This window comes from Bombina bombina, chromosome 6 (assembly GCF_027579735.1).
Source record: "Bombina bombina isolate aBomBom1 chromosome 6, aBomBom1.pri, whole genome shotgun sequence".
NCBI classification, from domain to species: Eukaryota; Metazoa; Chordata; class Amphibia; order Anura; family Bombinatoridae; genus Bombina; species Bombina bombina.
In genome coordinates, this window is record NC_069504.1 from 916935078 (window position 1) to 916954251 (window position 19174).

At 34.5% G+C, this 19174-nt stretch overlaps 1 protein-coding gene across 1 annotated transcript in view; it reads right to left on the minus strand.

Moving 5' to 3' along the window:
* Nucleotides 1–17962, minus strand: part of FGF18 (fibroblast growth factor 18) — a 223944-nt gene extending 205982 nt beyond the window's left edge. Inside the window, exons 1-2 of the mRNA XM_053716165.1 lie at nt 17692–17962; nt 17500–17536 (exon numbers count right to left, since the gene is read on the minus strand). Of these exons, the coding sequence (XP_053572140.1) occupies nt 17500–17536; nt 17692–17726 (72 nt within the window). The 5' untranslated portion in view covers nt 17727–17962. The remainder of the gene's footprint in view (nt 1–17499; nt 17537–17691) is intronic.
* Nucleotides 17963–19174: the final 1212 nt, after the last annotated feature.

Sequence of the window (19174 nt, forward strand, 5' to 3'; positions counted from 1 at the left end):
TTCTTCATTCTTTTAGTATCTTTATTTGAAATGCAAGAATGTAAGTTTAGATGCCGGCCCATTTTTGGTGAACAACCTGGGTTGTCCTTGCTGATTGGTGGATAAATTCATCCACCAATAAAAAAGTGCTGTCCAGAGTACTGAAACCAAAAAAAAGCTTAGATGCCTTCTTTTTCAAATAATAATAGCAAGAGAACGAAGAAAAATTGATAATAGGAGTAAATTAGAAAGTTGCTTAAAATTGCATGCTCTTTCTGAATTACAAAAGAAAAAATTTGGGTACAGTGTCCCTTTAAGAGACCATAGTTTTCTACAATTTAATGCTATTCACGTCTAGATAATCAAAATCGCAATACGAATATCGCCATACTTTTTATCAGAATCAAAAAAAGCTTGTAATTATTGTAATGATATATCACTAAATTGATTGATATTATACATTCAGAATATCTGCCATTATTGAAAAGCTCTATCACTGTATAAAGACAAAAGTTTACATCCCATAAATAATAAGGTGTTTCATATAAAAGAAAGTTCAAATTAAAGGAACAGTAAAGTCCAAATTAAACTTTCATGATTCAGCTAGGGCATGTCATTTTAAACAACTTTCCAATTTACTTTTACCATCAAATTTGATTTCTTCTGTTCGTATTTTTAGTTAAAGGCTAAACCTAGGTAGGCTCATAGGCTGATTTCTAAGGCTCTGACGTCCACCTCTTATCTAACTTTCTGGCTGTGAATAGCTAATAACGTAGTATTTGTTCATGTGTACCATATAGATAACATTGTGCTCATTTTAGTGGAGTTATTTAGGAGTCAGCGCTAATTGCCTGAAATGCAAGTTTGTCAAAAGATCTGAGATAAGGAGGCAATCTGCAGAAGCTTAGATACAAGGTAATCATAGAGGTAAAAAGTATATTAATATTACTGTGTTGGTTATGCAAAACTGGGGAATGGTAAATAAAGGGTTTATCTATTTAAACAATAACAATTTTGGTGTTTACTGGCCCTTTAATATGATTATTCCTGCATCATAACATTTTTGTGATGCTTCTAATAAAAAGTATTAAATATCTCTAGATTTTTTTTCCAGTCTCTCACATCTGCTTAATCACAGAGAAAACATAATGTGAAATATTCCTGTTAGGCCAATACTTAGTATGCCAAATGTATTTTATGCAGTGACTATCCCTTCTGAGCCCCTACTAATTTACAAGACAGGCGTTTTGCCATATTCTGGCTGTTGTTCCTCCAGAAGGTTCAGATGATATTAGGCGGTATTAGTTACAAGGTATGATGTCACAAATCATTTTTCAACGGCTCCAACATTATTTTAATTGTTTGAGCCCTAACCTCTAAATAGAGCATTTGGGACGTAAGGAAATAAAGTGTTTTCTTATATTTATGTTGTGTTTGTTTTTTTTTATTTAATTATTTCAAACTAGCAAATGCTATTACTTTAATATAAAGTTTTAAACTGATTATTCTTAAAACCCATCTCAACAAATTATATTCACTAAAGAGAGAGTTTTCACCTCCAACCGAGAAAAAAAACTTTAAAATTATATGACCCTTATAAAGTAAAGAGAGATATTACGAATAATTGGATATTTTCCAGTCACTTAAAGGGACATTAAAGATACATGAAACCCCAATTTTCTTTCTTTCATGACTCAAAGCATACAATTTTTTTTTTAAAAATCCAATTTACTATAAGTGAATTTACTATCTTTAAAACGCAGGTAGGTAGGCTCAGGAATGTGTACATGTCTGAAGCACTATATCACAGCAGTTTTGCTAGAATTATTTAAAAAATGTCATACATTTACAACAGCACTAGATGGCAGAAGTGTTTTCTGTCATGTAGTGCTCCACACATGTACACGCTACCTACCAAGGTATGCTCTTCAACAGACAATAACATGAGAATTAAACAAAATGGTAATAGAAATAAATTGAAAACTTTGTTTAACCCCTTAAGGACTAGACCATTTTTCAATTTCTAACCCTTAAGGACCAGTGCTATTTTTACATTTCTGTAGTGTTTGTCTTTAGCTGTAATTTTCCTCTTACTCATTTACTGTACCCACACATTATATACAGTTTTTCTCGTCATTAAATGGACATTCTAAAGATACCGTTATTTTCATCATATCTTATAATTTACTATAAAAAAATATATAAAATATGATGAAAAAAATGAAAAAAAAAAGTTTTTTTCTAACCTTGACCCACAAAATCTATTACACATCTACAACCACCAAAAAACACCCATTCTAAAACGTTTCTAAATGTTGTCCTGAGTTTAGAAATACCCAATGTTTACATGTTCTTTGCTTTTTTTTTGCAAGTTATAGGGCAATAAGTACAAGTAACACTTTGCTGTTTCAAAACCCTTGACATGTATATATATATTTTTTAGTAGACAAACTAAAGTATTGATCTAGGCCCATTTTGGTATATTTCATGCCACCATTTCACTGCCAAATGCGATCAAACAAAAAAAGAATTAACTTTTTCCCTAACTTTTTCACAAACGTTAGGTTTCTCACTAAAATTATTTGCAAACAGCTTGTGATATTATGGCAAAAATGGTAGTAAATGGGATCCCATTTGTTCAGAAATAGCAGACATTTATGGCTTTGGCATTACTTTTTGGTAATTAGAAGGCTGCTAAATTCCGCTGTGCACCACACTTGTATTATGCCCAGCAGTGAAGGGGTTAATTAGGTAGCTTGTAGGGTTAATTTTAGCTTTAGTGTAGTGTAGTAGACAACCCAAAGTATTGATCTAGGCTCATTTTGGTATATTTCATACCACCATTTTACCGCCAAATGCGATCAAATAAAAAAAATCGTTAACTTTTTCACAAACTTTAGGTTTCTTACTGAAATTATTCACAAACAGTTTGTGTAATTATGGCACAAATGGTTAAAATGCTTCTCTGGTATCCCCTTTGTTCAGAAATAGCAGACATATATGGCTTTGGCATTGGTTTTTGGTAATTAGAAGGCCACTAATTGCCGCTGCGCACCACACTTGTATTATGCCTAGCAGTGAAGGGGTTAATTTAGGTCACTTGTAGGGTTAATTTTAGCTTTAGTGTAGAGATCAGCCTCCCATCTGACACATACCACCCCCTGATCCCTCCCTGGTCCCTCTCAAACAGCTCTCTTACCTCCCGCACCTTACAATTGTCACCACCATCTTAAGTACTGGCCGAAAGTCTGCCAGTACTAAAATAAAATGCATATTTATTTATTTATTTTTATATTTTTTCTCCAGTGTTGGATCCCCCCTTAGCCCCTAACCTCCCTGACCTCCCAAAACAGCTCTCTAACCCTCCCCCTCTACCTATATGCCACCATCTTGGGTAGCTGTCTGCCAGTACCCAGTTTGTTAAAAATGTGGGCTTTTATTTATAAATACCCAATTTTTCTGTAGTATAGCTGCCCACCCTCAATACCCTACCCCCTCCCCTTTCCAGATCCCTTTCCAAACACCAATTATCTGAATTATTCCCCCCTCTCCCTCTTCCTCCTCCCTCTCCCTCCTTTCCAGAGACTGTAACATTTTATGTAATAGTGTGCGCACGCGCACCCCCCAACACCCCCTCATGCCCCCTTGTGCACTCCCGCACAGGATCCAGAAGTCCCTGTAGTGACGAGCCGCCCACCCGCCTCCCTGCTATGGCTCCCACCAACCAATGATCAGCACCACCACTGTCCGATGCAGAGAAGGCCACAGAGTGGCCCTCTCTGCATTGGTAACTCTGCAAATCTATTTCTGCAGTGCCCCATGCAGAAATAGTGCAATCTCGCTAAAAATAGCGAAATTGCGGCAGAGAGAAGTCCATGGTACAGGGTATGATGCTGGTCATTAAGGGGTTAAAATTATATACTCTGTCTAAATCATGAAAGAAAAATGTTGGTTTTCATGCGCTTTTAAACACTTATCCTATATCAGAAATGAAGCACTGAATTGCAAACGAAATATTTTACAACCATTTATGCTATTTTTTTCTTAGCACAAGTTACAAGGTTTTGCAGTTTAGGTATGAACATATTGAAAAATCTGGTGGAATCCATAATTCAGGATTCCTTTGATTAATCTAGTTAGGAAAAGTTGTAGAGTCTGAGCTAACCAATCACTGTGCAGAATGTGGAGGCAGAATGTTGCAGGCCACTCCAGCATTTGAGAAGAAAGTGGAAAAAGCAAACTTTTCAAATATATTGCACTAAAACCAGGCACAATAAATGATAATTGTATGTTGCAACATAGCTTTATTTACTTTAATTAAACATAAAGGCCTAGATTACAAATAGAGCACAAAAATGTTAGCGCTAAGGTGCATTAACATTAATCAAATGCAATCCATACTGTCATCAATTTTTGCACTCATATTACAAGCCCAAAGTTATTTTGTATTGGTTGAGCGATAGTCTAGTGTGCGCTAACATTTGTATGTCAGATATCTCAAGTACGTTAAATCCCTTGCATAATAAAATTCATGTAAGATAAAGTGCAATATATATATATTCTAGTGGAGTTCTTCATTTACTTCACATGTACCTCACACAAACATACACCTTTGAGCCCTTCCCAGTCTGGTCCCTTGCCAAATACCATTATCCCTTTAATTCTGCCACCAAACCAATTTCTTTTCCTCTTAAGGACATATGACGGAATTTTTCCGTCATAAAACAATTGAGCAAACTGAAAGCTGTGTCATTAAAGGGTTAAACCATTGTTTCTTTACTAAATATAACTTAAATCCTTTATTTTCATAGAAACTCTTCACCTGTTTTTACTTTGGAATAAAAAGTGTTGCTTTTATACTACATCTTTAAATTTGCCTGTTTTTTCACTGTCCGAGTGCGAGGATATTTTTTGTGTTACTTCTATTACCTAGTTTGCTTTGTTTTCTTTGTATCCTTTGTTGAAAACCATACCTGGGTAGTCTCAGAAGCAGCAACACAATACTGGGATGGTGATTGATGGCTGCACATATATGTCCCTTATCATTGGTTCACCTAGTTCCCATGAGTGTATTGTTGCTCCTTCGAGAAAGCATACCGAGAGAACAAAGCAAATTTGCTAAGCGAAGTCAATTGGAAAGTTGTTAATTTTGGCTTTAGTATCCCTTTAAGGGGAAATAGATTTTATAGTACAGTATCCCTTTAAATACATAATCTGGGGAAAAAGCACTTGACATTTAAAGGAATCCTGACATTAAAAACAGAATAACTGGTATAAAAGTCAGGGCATAATGGCAGAAGATAATAAATACTCTCTTATAAAGACAATGTGAAACGTCATCCATAGCTTATGCTCAGGAGGGGCAACTATCATTGTATTTATTAGCAGCAATCACAATAGGTTGGAGATGAAACACTCATCTGTAGTATATCCCTCTTATAACAATGAGAAATTGTAGTTAGCACCCTCATTGTAGCAAAAGAGGGAATAGGATTTAAATAGGTTTTTTAGCATTACCATATCGTAAGGTAAACCAAATTTGTGATGAAAAAATGATATTACGGGACAAGAAGCGCTTTATCTTTGAAGTTTAAAGTTAAAGGGACAGTCAACACCAAGATTGTTATTGTTTAAAAAGATAGATAACGCCTTAATAACCCATTCCCCAGCTTTTCACAACCAACATTGCTAGATTTATATACTTTATAACATTTAAACCTCTAAATTTCTTCCTGTTTCTAAGCCTCTACAGACAGCCTCTTATCACATGTTTTTTTTTATTAGCTTTTCACAACAGGAGACTGCTAGTTCATGTGGGCCATATAGATAACATTGTGCTCACGCCCATGAAGTTGTGCACAACATAGCACTAATTGCCTAAAATGCAAGTCAATAGATAATAAAGAAACATTAATGTGACCAGGGGGCTGTCAGAATAGTCTTAGATACAAGGTAATCACAGAGGTAAAAAGTATATTAATATCACCATGTTGGTTGTGCGAAACTGGGGAATTTGTAATAAATGGACTATCTATCTTTTTAGACATTAAATGTTTTGGATTTGACTGTCCCTTTAAATAAAATTTATGACACGCCACATTTTTTTTAAATGAGGAACTGTCACTTTCTAACAGATGTGTGTTAATGTGGATACCAGCCAGATTTATAAGCAATTTTCTGGGGAGTGGGGGGGGGGGGTGAATCTGTGCATACAACTAACCCATGTATATTCTGGAAGTTGTATTTCTTTTGTTTGCAAATCATTTGTAATGCAGTGCTTCATTGGTGATACATAAAATGCATAGCCATATGCAAAGTTTTCTTTAAAGGGATAGAAAATTAAAAATTAAACTTGCATGATTCAGATAGCGCATGCCATTTTACAACACTTTTAAATTAATTTCTATTTTCAAATGTGCTTCATTCTCTTGGTATCCCTTGTTGAAAAAGAATACACACATATTCTTCACTTGTGGGAGCTAGCTGCTGATTGGTGCCTGCACACTTTTGTCTTGTGTGATTGGCTATCTAGATGTGTTCAGGTAGCTGCCAACAGGGCCGGACTGGGAATAAAAAGCAGCCCTGGAAAATTTGGAGACCAGCCCTATTTTCCGTTGAGTCATTACAATGTGCATGTCCCATTTTTATCAAAAAGGATCCTTCCCCAAATATTTTTTTTCAGAATTATGTTATATTAGTTTTTATTAAAAAAAAACAGATTGATGTTATATAGGCACCTTACAACCCAGTTGTATCCATTAATCACCCCTTTTAATTGTAGCTTTCCAGCCCCAGCTGCTGCAGCCCACAGGGGAATATCCTTGTATCCTGGTAGGCCAATCTGGCCTTGGCTGCCAGTAGTGCAATGCTGTTCCTTCAACAAAGGATAACAAGGGAATGAAGCAAAAGGAATGATAAAAAGTACATTTGAAAGTTGTTTAAAATTGTATGTTTTATCCAAATCATGAATTAAGTTTTTGGGGTTTCCTGTCCCTTTAAGGGCTCGTTAATCAAACAGTTACTATAATACTACATTTCAGTTTGCATGTACTGCTGATAATTCAGTATATGCTTTGATGCTACTCAACAACAAAGGTTTATTTAGGTGTGAGTATTGATTCCATATGAAACACTTACTAATTCATCTGAATTTGCATGATTTTACCCATTTGTTTCCTATTATGTTCACTTGCTATATTGACAACAATTGAATTACATACAAAATATATATTAACTAGTTTTGTTCTGCCAACCATAAACTGAAGACTGTAATGTTTTCTTGTACTGCATCTTAATAGATGAGTGTGCCATGAGAAATTAGTTCTCCATCTGTTGACTATATGCAATAAAAGGAAAACCTGTCTCACCTTTTTACACCAGCCTTAAAGAGCAGCTTCTGCTGATGTGGGCTGTAAATTAGACCCCAAGGGGTCTCTAGAAGCCATGGGTGTTTGTTTAAAAAAAAAAGCACCAGGTGACAAAGACCCAAGTGATTTTGTTTAGCAGCAAATTCTCTTTTTTAATAGAATGTGTATGATGCTGGTGTACACTGTGCTTGTAAATAGCGTGCAATTTATGCACAATATTCAAATTAAGTACAGCTAAAATGTATTTTAATTATGTTCAGATTATGATCCAGCTTCAGTACAATACAAAGTCAAACTTTATTAACTAGAAAATGGACATGCCTAAGCCATGACCAAAAGCCCCTATTGTATGCTTAAAGGGACACTAAACCTACTTTTTTTAATTCATGATTCAGATAGAACATGCAATTTTAAGCAACTTTCTAATTTACTCCTATTATCAATTTTTCTTCATTCCCTTGCTATCTTTATTTAAAAAGCCGGAATGTGATGCATAGGAGCCGGCCCTGGGTTATGCTTGCTTATTGGTGGGTAAATGTAAGCCTCCAATAAGCAAGCGCTATCCATGGTGCTAAACCTAAAATGGGCTGGCAGATTTACATTCCTGCTTTTAAAATAAAGATAAAAAAAGAACGAAGAAAAATTGATAATAGGAGTAAATTAGAAAGTTGCTTAAAATTTCATGCTCTATCTGAATCATGAAAGTGTCAGTGTCCCTTAAATAAAACGTCACAATATGTATAATTACCAACACATGGAACTTAAGCAATCGAGGAATGTGAGTGTATGGAACCCATGGTTGTTTCTTAATAGAAAATGTAATGATATTTTGTAGTAGAAACATTTTTTCAAAAGTAAGCGCATTGCAAAATTATTTTTAAAATCATTTGAAATACAGTTGTTCTTTTGAAAAACTATTTGAATGTATTTAAAAATATATATATTAAACAATCCCTCTTTGCATAATGAATAGTATAGACCTATAAGTGTTATATATCTTAACAACAATTATTAAACTAATTAAAAGGTATTATTTATAAAGCAAAGGCAAGCTTCTCGGTATGTGCCATGAATCAAGTCTAAGGACATAAGGACGGATGTATTGCTAAGTAAACTCTTACAAGCTAGAGTGGGATTAGGGCGGATATTAACAAAGAATAAGATAACTGCTTAAATCATTTGTACCTTTGCCATACACTATACTAACAGCTGAAAGGTTTGCATGGTGAGTTGGGTGTGGATATTAACAGACATAAGTGGTAGCTTTTTTTAAATAGCAAATCACTTAAAGGTACATAAGACCCCCAATTTTTCTTTCATGATTCAGATAGAGAATACAATTTAAAAAACTTTCCAATTTACTTCTATTATCAAGTTTGCTTTGTTCACATGTTATTCTTTGTTGAAGAGATATCCAGGTAGGTAGTAGACATGTGCAATTCGGTTCGGTTCGATTCGGAAATTTGGAAAATTTGGCAAATTCGGAGATTCGGATCGAACCGAATTTCCGAATTAAAATACTGCCGAATTTACCAAACAAATCGGAATTAGTTCTGTAAATTCGGATGGACATGGATTACACTAGTATTGTACAGTATATTAGGTTATATCACTCTGCTATGGGTTACACCTAATATACAGTACATAATACTAGTCTAATACACAGCACACATACCGAAATTCCGAATTTCCGAACCGAATGAAACCGAATCCAGCTGAATTTTTTCGAATCAGAATGAATCCGAAACGAATCCAAAACGAATTAATTCGAATTTTTCCAAATTCGAATCGATCCGAAACGAAATTCGAAAACCTCTGAATCGATCCGAACTGAACCGAAACAAATTTTTCGTTCATGCACATATCTAGTAGGTAGCGTGCACATGCCTGAAGAACAGGAAATAGTGCTGCCATCTAGTGCTTTTGCTAATGGGTTACATTGTTGCAAAACTGCTGCCATATAGAGCTGCAGACACGTGCACATTCCTTAGCTAATATCCCTGCTTTTCAACATAAGATAACAAGAAAACAAAGAAAAATTGCTAATAGAAGTAAATTAGAAAATTGTTTAAAATATTCTGTCCTATCTGAATCATGAAAGAAACATTTTGGGTTTATGTCCCTTAAAACAGACATAACAGTTTAATAAAAAGAGTATTTTATTTTTGCACACAACTATGGGCTAGATTTATCAAGCCCCTGCGGCAGCAAGTTCTCACAAGAACTTGCTCGCCGCAATTTATCAAGCAGCGGTCACCAGACCGCTGCTTCCCTAACATCTTCGCCACCTCTATTGTGCCGAAATTAAAGATTGACAGCTCCTGCCTGCGCGTGATTGGCTGTGCGCTGGCAGGGGGCAGGATTGCACGCAACCGCAAAATTGCGCTCGTGTGCAATGTTAATTACCTGCGGGTAATTTCGCCCCGCCACAGGCGAGCTGAGGCATACAGGGGTGCGTATATGCGCCCCTGTACGCCTCAGCTTTGATAAATCTAGCCCTATGTGTTTAACCCCAACAAAAGAGGTTAAACATATGATTAAAGAAACATGAGAGTTAAAATTAAACTTTCATGATTCAAATAGGTCATGAAATTTTAAGACTTTTCAATTTACTTCTATTATAAAATGTACTTAATTCTATTGATATCCTTTGTTGACAAACAATGTACTAGTGGGAGCTAGCTGGTGATTGGTGGTCACACACATATGCCTCTTGTCATTGGGTCACCGGGTATGTTCAGCTAGCTCCCACTAGTGCATTGCTGCTCTAGAACTGACTTATACTTTGTTTTAACTCCTTTGCAGGGGTTAAACACATAATTAAATGCCCTAACACAGAGTATTTTTGCATTTTTATGTATCTTTAATGTTCTGCAACAGAAATGCTGCTGAGCCTGTCCTGCAGAGGAAAAGTCTATGATTGGCTGCTACTTACATATGACACTCCTGATTGGCTCACCAGCCATGTTGTGCTCAGAAGTGGCAAAGCACTGCAGTTAATGATATTAACTATGTGTTAACTCATTTGTAGGGTTATATACATAGGGGTCTATTCACAGGTGTGGGATACAAATATGACTATGAATCAAGCGAAGCAAAATTGGGTAAAATAGCTCAATAAAAATAAAATTGAAACAGCACCAAAAAAATCTTTTTAATTTATTCTCATACAGGTATTGCCATGTCCCAATTCACAGTAATAGATAAATGTATCCAGCCATCAGTTTCTCTTGAAATAGACCTGTATTCACTTACCAGGGCCCATGGCAGACTAGCAATGGTTCAAGCCAACAATAGGACCAGTAAAAACAGTAGATTTGCATAATTAACAACTACATTATAACAAGACAATGCCATAGCACTTAGTCTGAACTTTACATGAGTAATAGATTTTTTTCTAACAAATTTCAGTTAGATCTATTTCCACTCCCCTGTACCATATGACAGCCATCAGCCAATCACAAATGCATATATATATATATTCTGTGAATTCTTGCACATGCTCAGTAGGAGCTGGTGACTCAAAAAGTATAAATATAAAAGACTGCACATTTTTTTTTTAATGGAAGTAAATTGGAAAGTTGTTTAAAATTTCATGCTGTATCTGAATCATGAAAATTTAATTTGACCTGAGTGTCCCTTTAATCCTGTTTACCAGTACATGCAAACAAGTTTAACATGAATAAGGGTCAATTGGTGGATTTAAATATTATTACATCGTTGGATAAAATAGGTAACTTAGAGAAAAAAATGGCTACTCTGTAAATGCACATTAGTTGTAAAGTCACCCTTTTAAAATGTATTTTCTAAAAGTGGGTCAAGTAATTTATAAAAGGGGCATGAAGCCCAAAATATTTATTTCATTATTTATATAGAGAATACAATTTTAAACAACATTCCAATTTACTTCAACTATCTAATTTGCTTCATTCTTTAGATATCCTTTGTTGAAAAAATAGCAATGCAAATGGATGAGCCAATCACACGAGGCACCTTTTAAAATGTATTTTCTAAAAGTGGGTCAAGTAATTTATAAAAGGGGCATGAAGCCCAAAATATTTCTTTCATGATTTATATAGAGAATACAATTTTAAACAACATTCCAATTTACTTCTACTATCTAATTTGCTTCATTCTTTAGATATCCTTTGTTGAAGAAATAGCAATGCAAATGGGTGAGCCAATCACACGAGGCATCTATGTGTAGCCCCCTATCAGCAGCTACTGGGCCTATTTAATTATTTTTTTTAAACAAAGTATATCAAGAGAATAAAGCAAATTAGACAATAGACGTAAATTGGAATGTTGTTTAAAATTGTATTCTCTGTCTGAATCATGAGAGAAATCATTTGGGTTTCATGTCCCTTTAAGCAAATATACAAAACTACCAAGTCAGCTATCTATAAATAACCATAACAACCAATACCCAGCCGAGTTTAAAGGGACAGTCAACACCAGAATTTTTGTTGTTTTAAGATAGATAATCCCTTAATTACCCATTCCCCAGTTTTGCATATCCAACACTGTTATAATTATACACGTTTTACCACTGTAATTACCTTGTATCTAAGCCTCAGCAGACTGCCCCCTTATTTCAGTTCTATTGACAGACTTGCATGTTAGCCAATCAGTGCTCAGTCCTTGGTAAATTCACGTGCATGAGCTCAATGTTATCTATATGAAATATGTGAACTAATGCCCTCTAGTGGTGAAAAACTTTCAAAATGCATTTAGATTAGAGGCGGCCTTCAAGGTCTAAGAAATTAGCATATGAACCTCCTAGGTTTAGCTTTCAACTAAGAATACCAAGAGAACAAAGCAAAATTGGTGATAAAAGTAAATTGGAAAGTTGTTTTAAATTGCATGCTCTATCTGAATCATGAAAGTTTATTTTGGACTTGACTGTCCCTTTAAAGCTAAAGTTGGGGATTTCAAATTGCTTACTCGTTTCGGGTTTAAAAACCTAATTATACCAAGTCTCAGTTATAAAATGGTTAGAAGTAAACTAACCAGTTCACACCTGAATCTTGCTATAATTTCATTTTTAAAGGGACATGAAACCCAAATATATTTTTGTATCCATGATTCAGATAGAACAACTCTCTAATTTACTTCTATAAGCAAATTCACTTAGTTCTCTTGGAGTCTTTCACTGAAAAGCAGGGATGTAGACTCAGGGGTGTGCACGTGTCTGGAACACTATATGGCAGCAATTTTGCAATAATGTTAGCATTTTGCAAGAGCACTAGATGGCAGTACTATTTCCTTCATAAAAACAGATATCCCCTGCCATGTAATGCTCTAGACACCTTCCTAGCAAATTGGATAACAGAAGTAAAATTAATTTATTCTTTTTATTTTTGGGGTTTTTTGTTTGTTTTTTATTTATTTGGTCTGTCTGAATCACAAAATAATTATTTTTGGTTTTTAAATTCCTTTAAAGGGACATGAAACCCAACTTTTTTATTTCATGATTCAGATAGAGAATACAATTTTAAACATTTTTCCAATTGACTTCTTTTATCTAATTTGCTTCATTCTCTTTGTATCCTGTGTTGAAGAAGCAGCAATGCATTACTGGGAGTAAGCTGAACACATTGAATGAGCCAATAACATGAGTCGTTTATGTGCAGCCACCAATCAGCAGCTAATGAGCCTATCTAGATATCTTTTTCAACAAATGATAACAAGAGAACAAAGCAAATGAGATAATAGAAACAAATTGGAAAGTTGTTTAAAATTGCATGCTCTATCGGAATCATGAAAGAAAAAAATGTTGGTTTCATGTCCCTTTATGTACTAAAGGGATAGTAAACCCCAACATTTCCTTTTATGATTCAGATAGAACATACAATTTTAAATAACTTTCCAATTTAATTCTATTATCAAATTTTCTTAATTCTCTTGTTATCCATTGCTGAAGGGACAGCATTTCACTACTGACAGGAAGCTGAAAATATTTATTTAGCCAATCACAAGAGACAAAGGTTTGCAGGCACCAATTAGCAGCAGATCCCACTAGTGTATGATATGTGCATATTCATTTTTTAACAAGGGATACTAAGAGAACGAAGCACATTTGAAAATAGAAGTGAATTTAAAAATGTCTTAAAATGGCATGCTCTATATGAATCATGCAAGTTTCATTTTGACTTTCCTATCCCGTCAGTATGAACATGAAAATAAATCCCTGAGTTTAGCTTTAAAAGCAAATAAATTAAAGGGGCATTCCAGCCAAAATTGGAATCCACATGGATGCATTTCAGTTTTGAATAGAAGCATGTTTGTAATATAAATGTATTAGCAATAATACTTCTAATAAATGTTATAGCTGTTAAAAAAGTGTATTTAAATATGCACCGTGCACCAGCATTTTAAACACAGCACTTGCTAAGAGAGGCTAAGGTTGCAGCATCTGGTAATGACTCAATTTGTTCATTGCTGACATGATACAAGCCCCACTGATGATCTGAGCAGCTGCAGTACTTAAAATGCTGGTGCACTGAGAATATCTAGCTATGCTTCACATGCACGTGCAGAAAACAATGTTAACACTAAAACAGTGATTCATTTTACTAGAAGCATTTTTTGCCAATACCTGTATATTGCAAACATGTTTCTATTCAAAGATGTAATTCATCTTTGTGCATTTAAATTTTAACTGGAATATCCCTTTAATTCAAATTTTTTTTTTAAATTCAAGTTTACCTTTTAGGCCCATTGCTATTTAAAAGTACTAGGCCTGCATGAATTTGTTTGCCAATGGCACTGGTTATTAATTGAACCCACAGACTGTTTTAAACTCAACTTTATAGTGTAAACTTAGTGCAAAGTCATTTAAATAATAAAAGAAAATTCAACAACCAATCAGATTTTAAACAGCTACCTTGGGAAGGTGGTCAAACTCAAGTAAAGTCAATTCAGTTGACCTAAACCCAAGTTAAAGAAGCCACATTTGACAAGCCATTGGTGATTTGATCAATTGGCTTTCGTAGGATATACCCCTTGGATAGAACATGTTATTATTGCACAATTACTACCATATCCCTTTAAAGACATAGGAGAGAGTATTATAATTTGTAAGAGTTGTTAACTAATAGACATAAAGTATATTTTATGAAATGTACCTAGGATGTTTTATCATTAACACTGTGGGCTTAAAGGGACACTGAACCCAAATTTTTTCTTTTGTAATTCAGAAAGAGCATGCAATTTTAAGCAACTTTCTAATTTACTCCTATTATCAATTTTTCTTCATTCTCTTGCTATCTTTATTTGAAAAAGAAGGCATCTAAGCTTTTTTTGGGTTCAGTACTCTGGACAGCACTTTTTTTTATTGGTGGATGAATTTATCCACCAATCAGCAAGGACAACCCAGGTTGTTCACCAAAAATGGGCTGGCATTTAAACTTACATTCTTGCATTTCAAATAAAGATACCAAGAGAATGAAGAAAATTTTATAATAGAAGTAAATTAGAAAGTTGCTTAAAATTTTATGCTCAATCTGAATCACGAAAGAAAAATTTTGGTTACAGTGTCCCTTTAAAGTAGGAATAAAAAAAATATATTTTTAAATTTACTTTTATTTGAGAAATACATTATACAAAAGATTATAAACATTTTTGTTTTTGCCATAAGATACCATTAAAGCATGCATTTGCAATTGATTTGATCTAATGAATCTCTTTAAATGTTTGTAACTCCATAATGGCACCATTAATAAAATATGATTAAAAAACTGAAATATGACAACATTTAATATTATAACTTAGCTGAGGGTTGTGACACCCTGGATGAGAATAATTGCTTACATGATGTAAAATGAAAGGTCTGACATATAATTTATGATCAATAGTATTTTGAATATTTTTTTATTAGCAGTGTATCTGAGAACTATAATTTAATCTTGTAAGGTAGAGTACTCAAAATGCATTGCATTATGGGAAATATAAAACAGTTTGTGTACTCAGCACATATTTAATAAGAAAGGTATTTTTTTTCTTAGACTGTCATTTGTCTCCATTTCTGTGTGTCCAAAAAACTGCCATGCTTATAATATATACATTTCTCTAAGAACTCATATGCATTTAATCAAAATGATTAAACATTATTTCCCATAGAGAGTATGGCAGTAATCATACTGTGTGCCAGGTTAAAAAAAAAAAAAAAAAACATTATTCTGCTTAAAAACGAATACAAAGAGAAGTGTAACAAATGTCTTAAAGAGCATAATAATCTACAAGTAAAAATGTTAATGTATAATTAATGAGCAAAACAATGTAGCTCCAAAAAATAGATATATTACTATGATTCATAATGTTCATTTACAGAGAAATGTGTCCACTTGAGCAGAGAAATGTAATACAGAGGACACCCTTTGCTTTGCTCTCCAAAAGCTTAATCTCAGATCTTCTTGCAAATGCAGCAAAATCAGCACAAAATCTTAAAAGTATGGTTCTAATAGTAAACTGAGCACAGAACCTTTTTTTTTTTTTTTTCATTATTTTATTGCTTTGGAAGTCTGGAAGTTCCAACTGTATACATGCCAATAACTTCCAAAGTTTTAAGGCTGTTGAACTGGGAGATCAGATTTTAGCAAGTGCTTTCCAGGCAGTTTGCCAACTTTAGTCTGATTCACTAAAAGCAACAAGAAAAAAATAAGCCTTGATTAACTACGGTTTCCATACGATCAAAAGGGTATATTTGGGAAAGAGGTACCATCTATTGATCCTCCATCTAAACCTGCCTGGGAAATACTTAAGTACTTATATAATTAATTTAGCATTCAATAGCAAGGCTATTATGATTTGTAAATGATGCACTTAACATATTAGTTTTATCAAGTTTGTGAACATTTCATAAAACATAATATTTGTGTAATATGAGATATTGTTTGTTAACCAATATATTCAAATATTTTTTTTACGTTTTCCAGACTTTAGAGTTAGTCTCTGTTTCAAACGTTTTCAATAGAAGAGTCCTTTACATTTAACAGAATCTACAATATCCTACAAATCTCCTTGACTGATATGTATTTATTTAGTAGTTTTTATGGTATCGTTGCCAAGTCTGTCAAGTGTCACTCAGAATGCTAATTAGTAGATTATAGCTTTGCTCATTGGAAAATATAGCATGCCACTTTTAGCATCAGTAATCTGGTTATCATCATATGTAGTGTTACTCATAAAAAATACATTTTCCACTTACATAGTATATTACAGTACATAGTAAGAACTGCAGTATCTCGGTCACTGGAGATCATTAATTATCAAACAGTCTTTAGGTTTGATGATCTCCTGCTATAATACCAAATAACACAACTGATACCTTCTGGATAGCAGGTGCACATCACTGTATCACTGGCAACTGAACAGTGGTGCAAGTTACCTACTACCTCCAAAACCTTTCAGTTACTACTCTACTACACAGGATGACAGACTTGGGATCAGGGAAAAGAATTTAATGACTTTTACCTGACTTGCCAAAACTCTACAGTTCAGATTGAGGGCGTGTCATGTAAAGTTTCACTGTACCATTTGCAGTAAAAGAGCAAAAAAAAAATCAACTTAATGCCAACAATATCTTTACAGCATCTGGGTATTTCTCTTAGTCTCTGGAATGCTCTTACTCTAAAAATATATATTTTTACATGTCTTCCTGGATGTGTTTTTTTTTCACAGTCTTTAAAAAGCTGTCTTATTTCTGTTGTCTCATAATTATAATCATTTTAGGGGAAAACCTTTACTCCCTTAAAAACGGAAAGGGAGTAGTCATTTATCTGGCTTTTTCCCAAGTTTCTTAAGAAGCAGAAAAGGTGTGAGCCCTTTACAGACTAGGGTATCAATCAACATATACAAAGCAGTAGTCTATTAGTGGCTGCTATCAGCACACATGCTAATGAGGGTCTCTCTAATACAAACGACTGGAAGCGATAAAAAGCCATATCCGGACTCTTTGTAGCCAATTAAGACAAATACAATGTAGACTATGTTCAGATGCTTATCTCAGTCCTACTGCACCTCCTACTCCCATATACCCCTCAATCACTTACAGCTCCACCACTTTTCTATTTGGAACATTATAAGTACAATAAAGAGATGCTAGGATTTTGTGTAAAATAATCTTTAAACAATATATATATATATTACATACCTGTACCAGAAAGCACAGCACCAAGAAGTGTAAACATCTGGAGAAGGAGGGAAAAAAAAGCAACAAAAGATCAAAAGTTGTTTGACGATTGCAAATACTATATTACATAAGTAGGGCTACCCATAGCTGGTAGCCTAAATAGCAAACTGCTGGTAGCCTAAATAGCAAAATGAAAAAGGTGGCAATTCTTACAGGCAAGTGCAGGCTGAGATCACAGGATGATACATAGCTGAGGCAAGCAGTTGTGGATATCACATCAAGTTAAGAGGTGGTCAGATATTTCCAAAGGTTTCTTTTTTCTATTTTTTTTTTTTTAATCCAACAGGGAAGGTGTCCAGTTAAAGTAATCCAGTAGATTCCCAGCAATCCTCTAGCTGCACTGATAAAGCAGAGGTGATAAGTCCGGATGCTTTGTTTGTTACAGAGTGACTCTCAGGCATATGCTATTTTCCTGCCTGCAACCTCTGTCTCTCCTCCTCTCTCTTTCTCTTTCTCTCTCTCTCTCTCTCTCTCTCTCTCTAGCTCACTCCCCGCCTTTGGAGAGATGAAGGTGCTTGTTATTGACAGTAACTTCCGATCATCAGTAAATAACAATCCAGCAGACCCAGCCCTGAGAGAAGAAGGAATTCCATGAAAGAGCTTGGCAAGTGCTTTCAGTGCAGGGGCGCAGCAGCAGAACTAATATTTATTTAAGGTTATTATGGCGTTTGCCCTCTGATCTGTATTTGTGATGCCTTCCCCTTTTATTATGTATCCTCTTCCCTAGTGTTTTAAAAGGTTATTTCTGTAGGAGCATGACAGGATATAGCTCAGTCAGGTCCCCTGGTCATTGCATGTCCTTTAGAGGTCACAGAATTTAACTTACACCCCTCAGCAAGCTGCAATTTGTGGATTGGAAAAGATACAACACAAAAAGCTCAGTCTATTCTCACATTAGTCTGTTTTATGCAGCCAACATCATCACCTAGATACAGTACCTGGCTTTCAAATAAAAAGATTTCACCCACTGCAGAAAACAATAGAAATAATTTAAGAATCCAAACAAATAGATACTTATTCAGGAGATCAGCTGTGTAAGATAGGAGAAAAATATAATTTCCAGAAACTAAACCTGTTAAAACACCTTGTTATTAATTAATTCATAAAATGCCTTTTAATGAAGGATATAAATGGATTTTATATAAACTTCTTTATTTGAACAGGAAAAAAAAAAAGGTTTTTGGTTGGTATAGAGCAGAAATCACTTGAAAATATCTTGAATCTGTTCAAGGCAGTTCGTCATTCCAGGTCCCCAGACTAGTGAAATAAAAACAAAAGTTCAAATTTCTAACATAAGGGATGAATCATCTAAAAAAAAAAAAAAAATAGAAAAAAGTACACGACTTTGACAAGGGGTGGGAATTGGTTATGCCAAAGGAGAAAAAAAGAAAGAATCAAATACATTGGAAAAGGAGTTTTATTATCCATAGCTAAGAAACAGGGAGAGGAAAATACCATTTTAATTTGTAGACAGGTCGATCAACAAAGGATCGAAACTAATGGTGCAGAAACAAAGTATTCTCTAAAGGATTTCCTAGAGCCAGCCTGATTAATACGTTTTGCAGTGATCAGGCAACCAGTGAAGGTTGGCTAGGGAACTGGTTACTGAAGATGCATGTCCAAACATTAAAGCAGC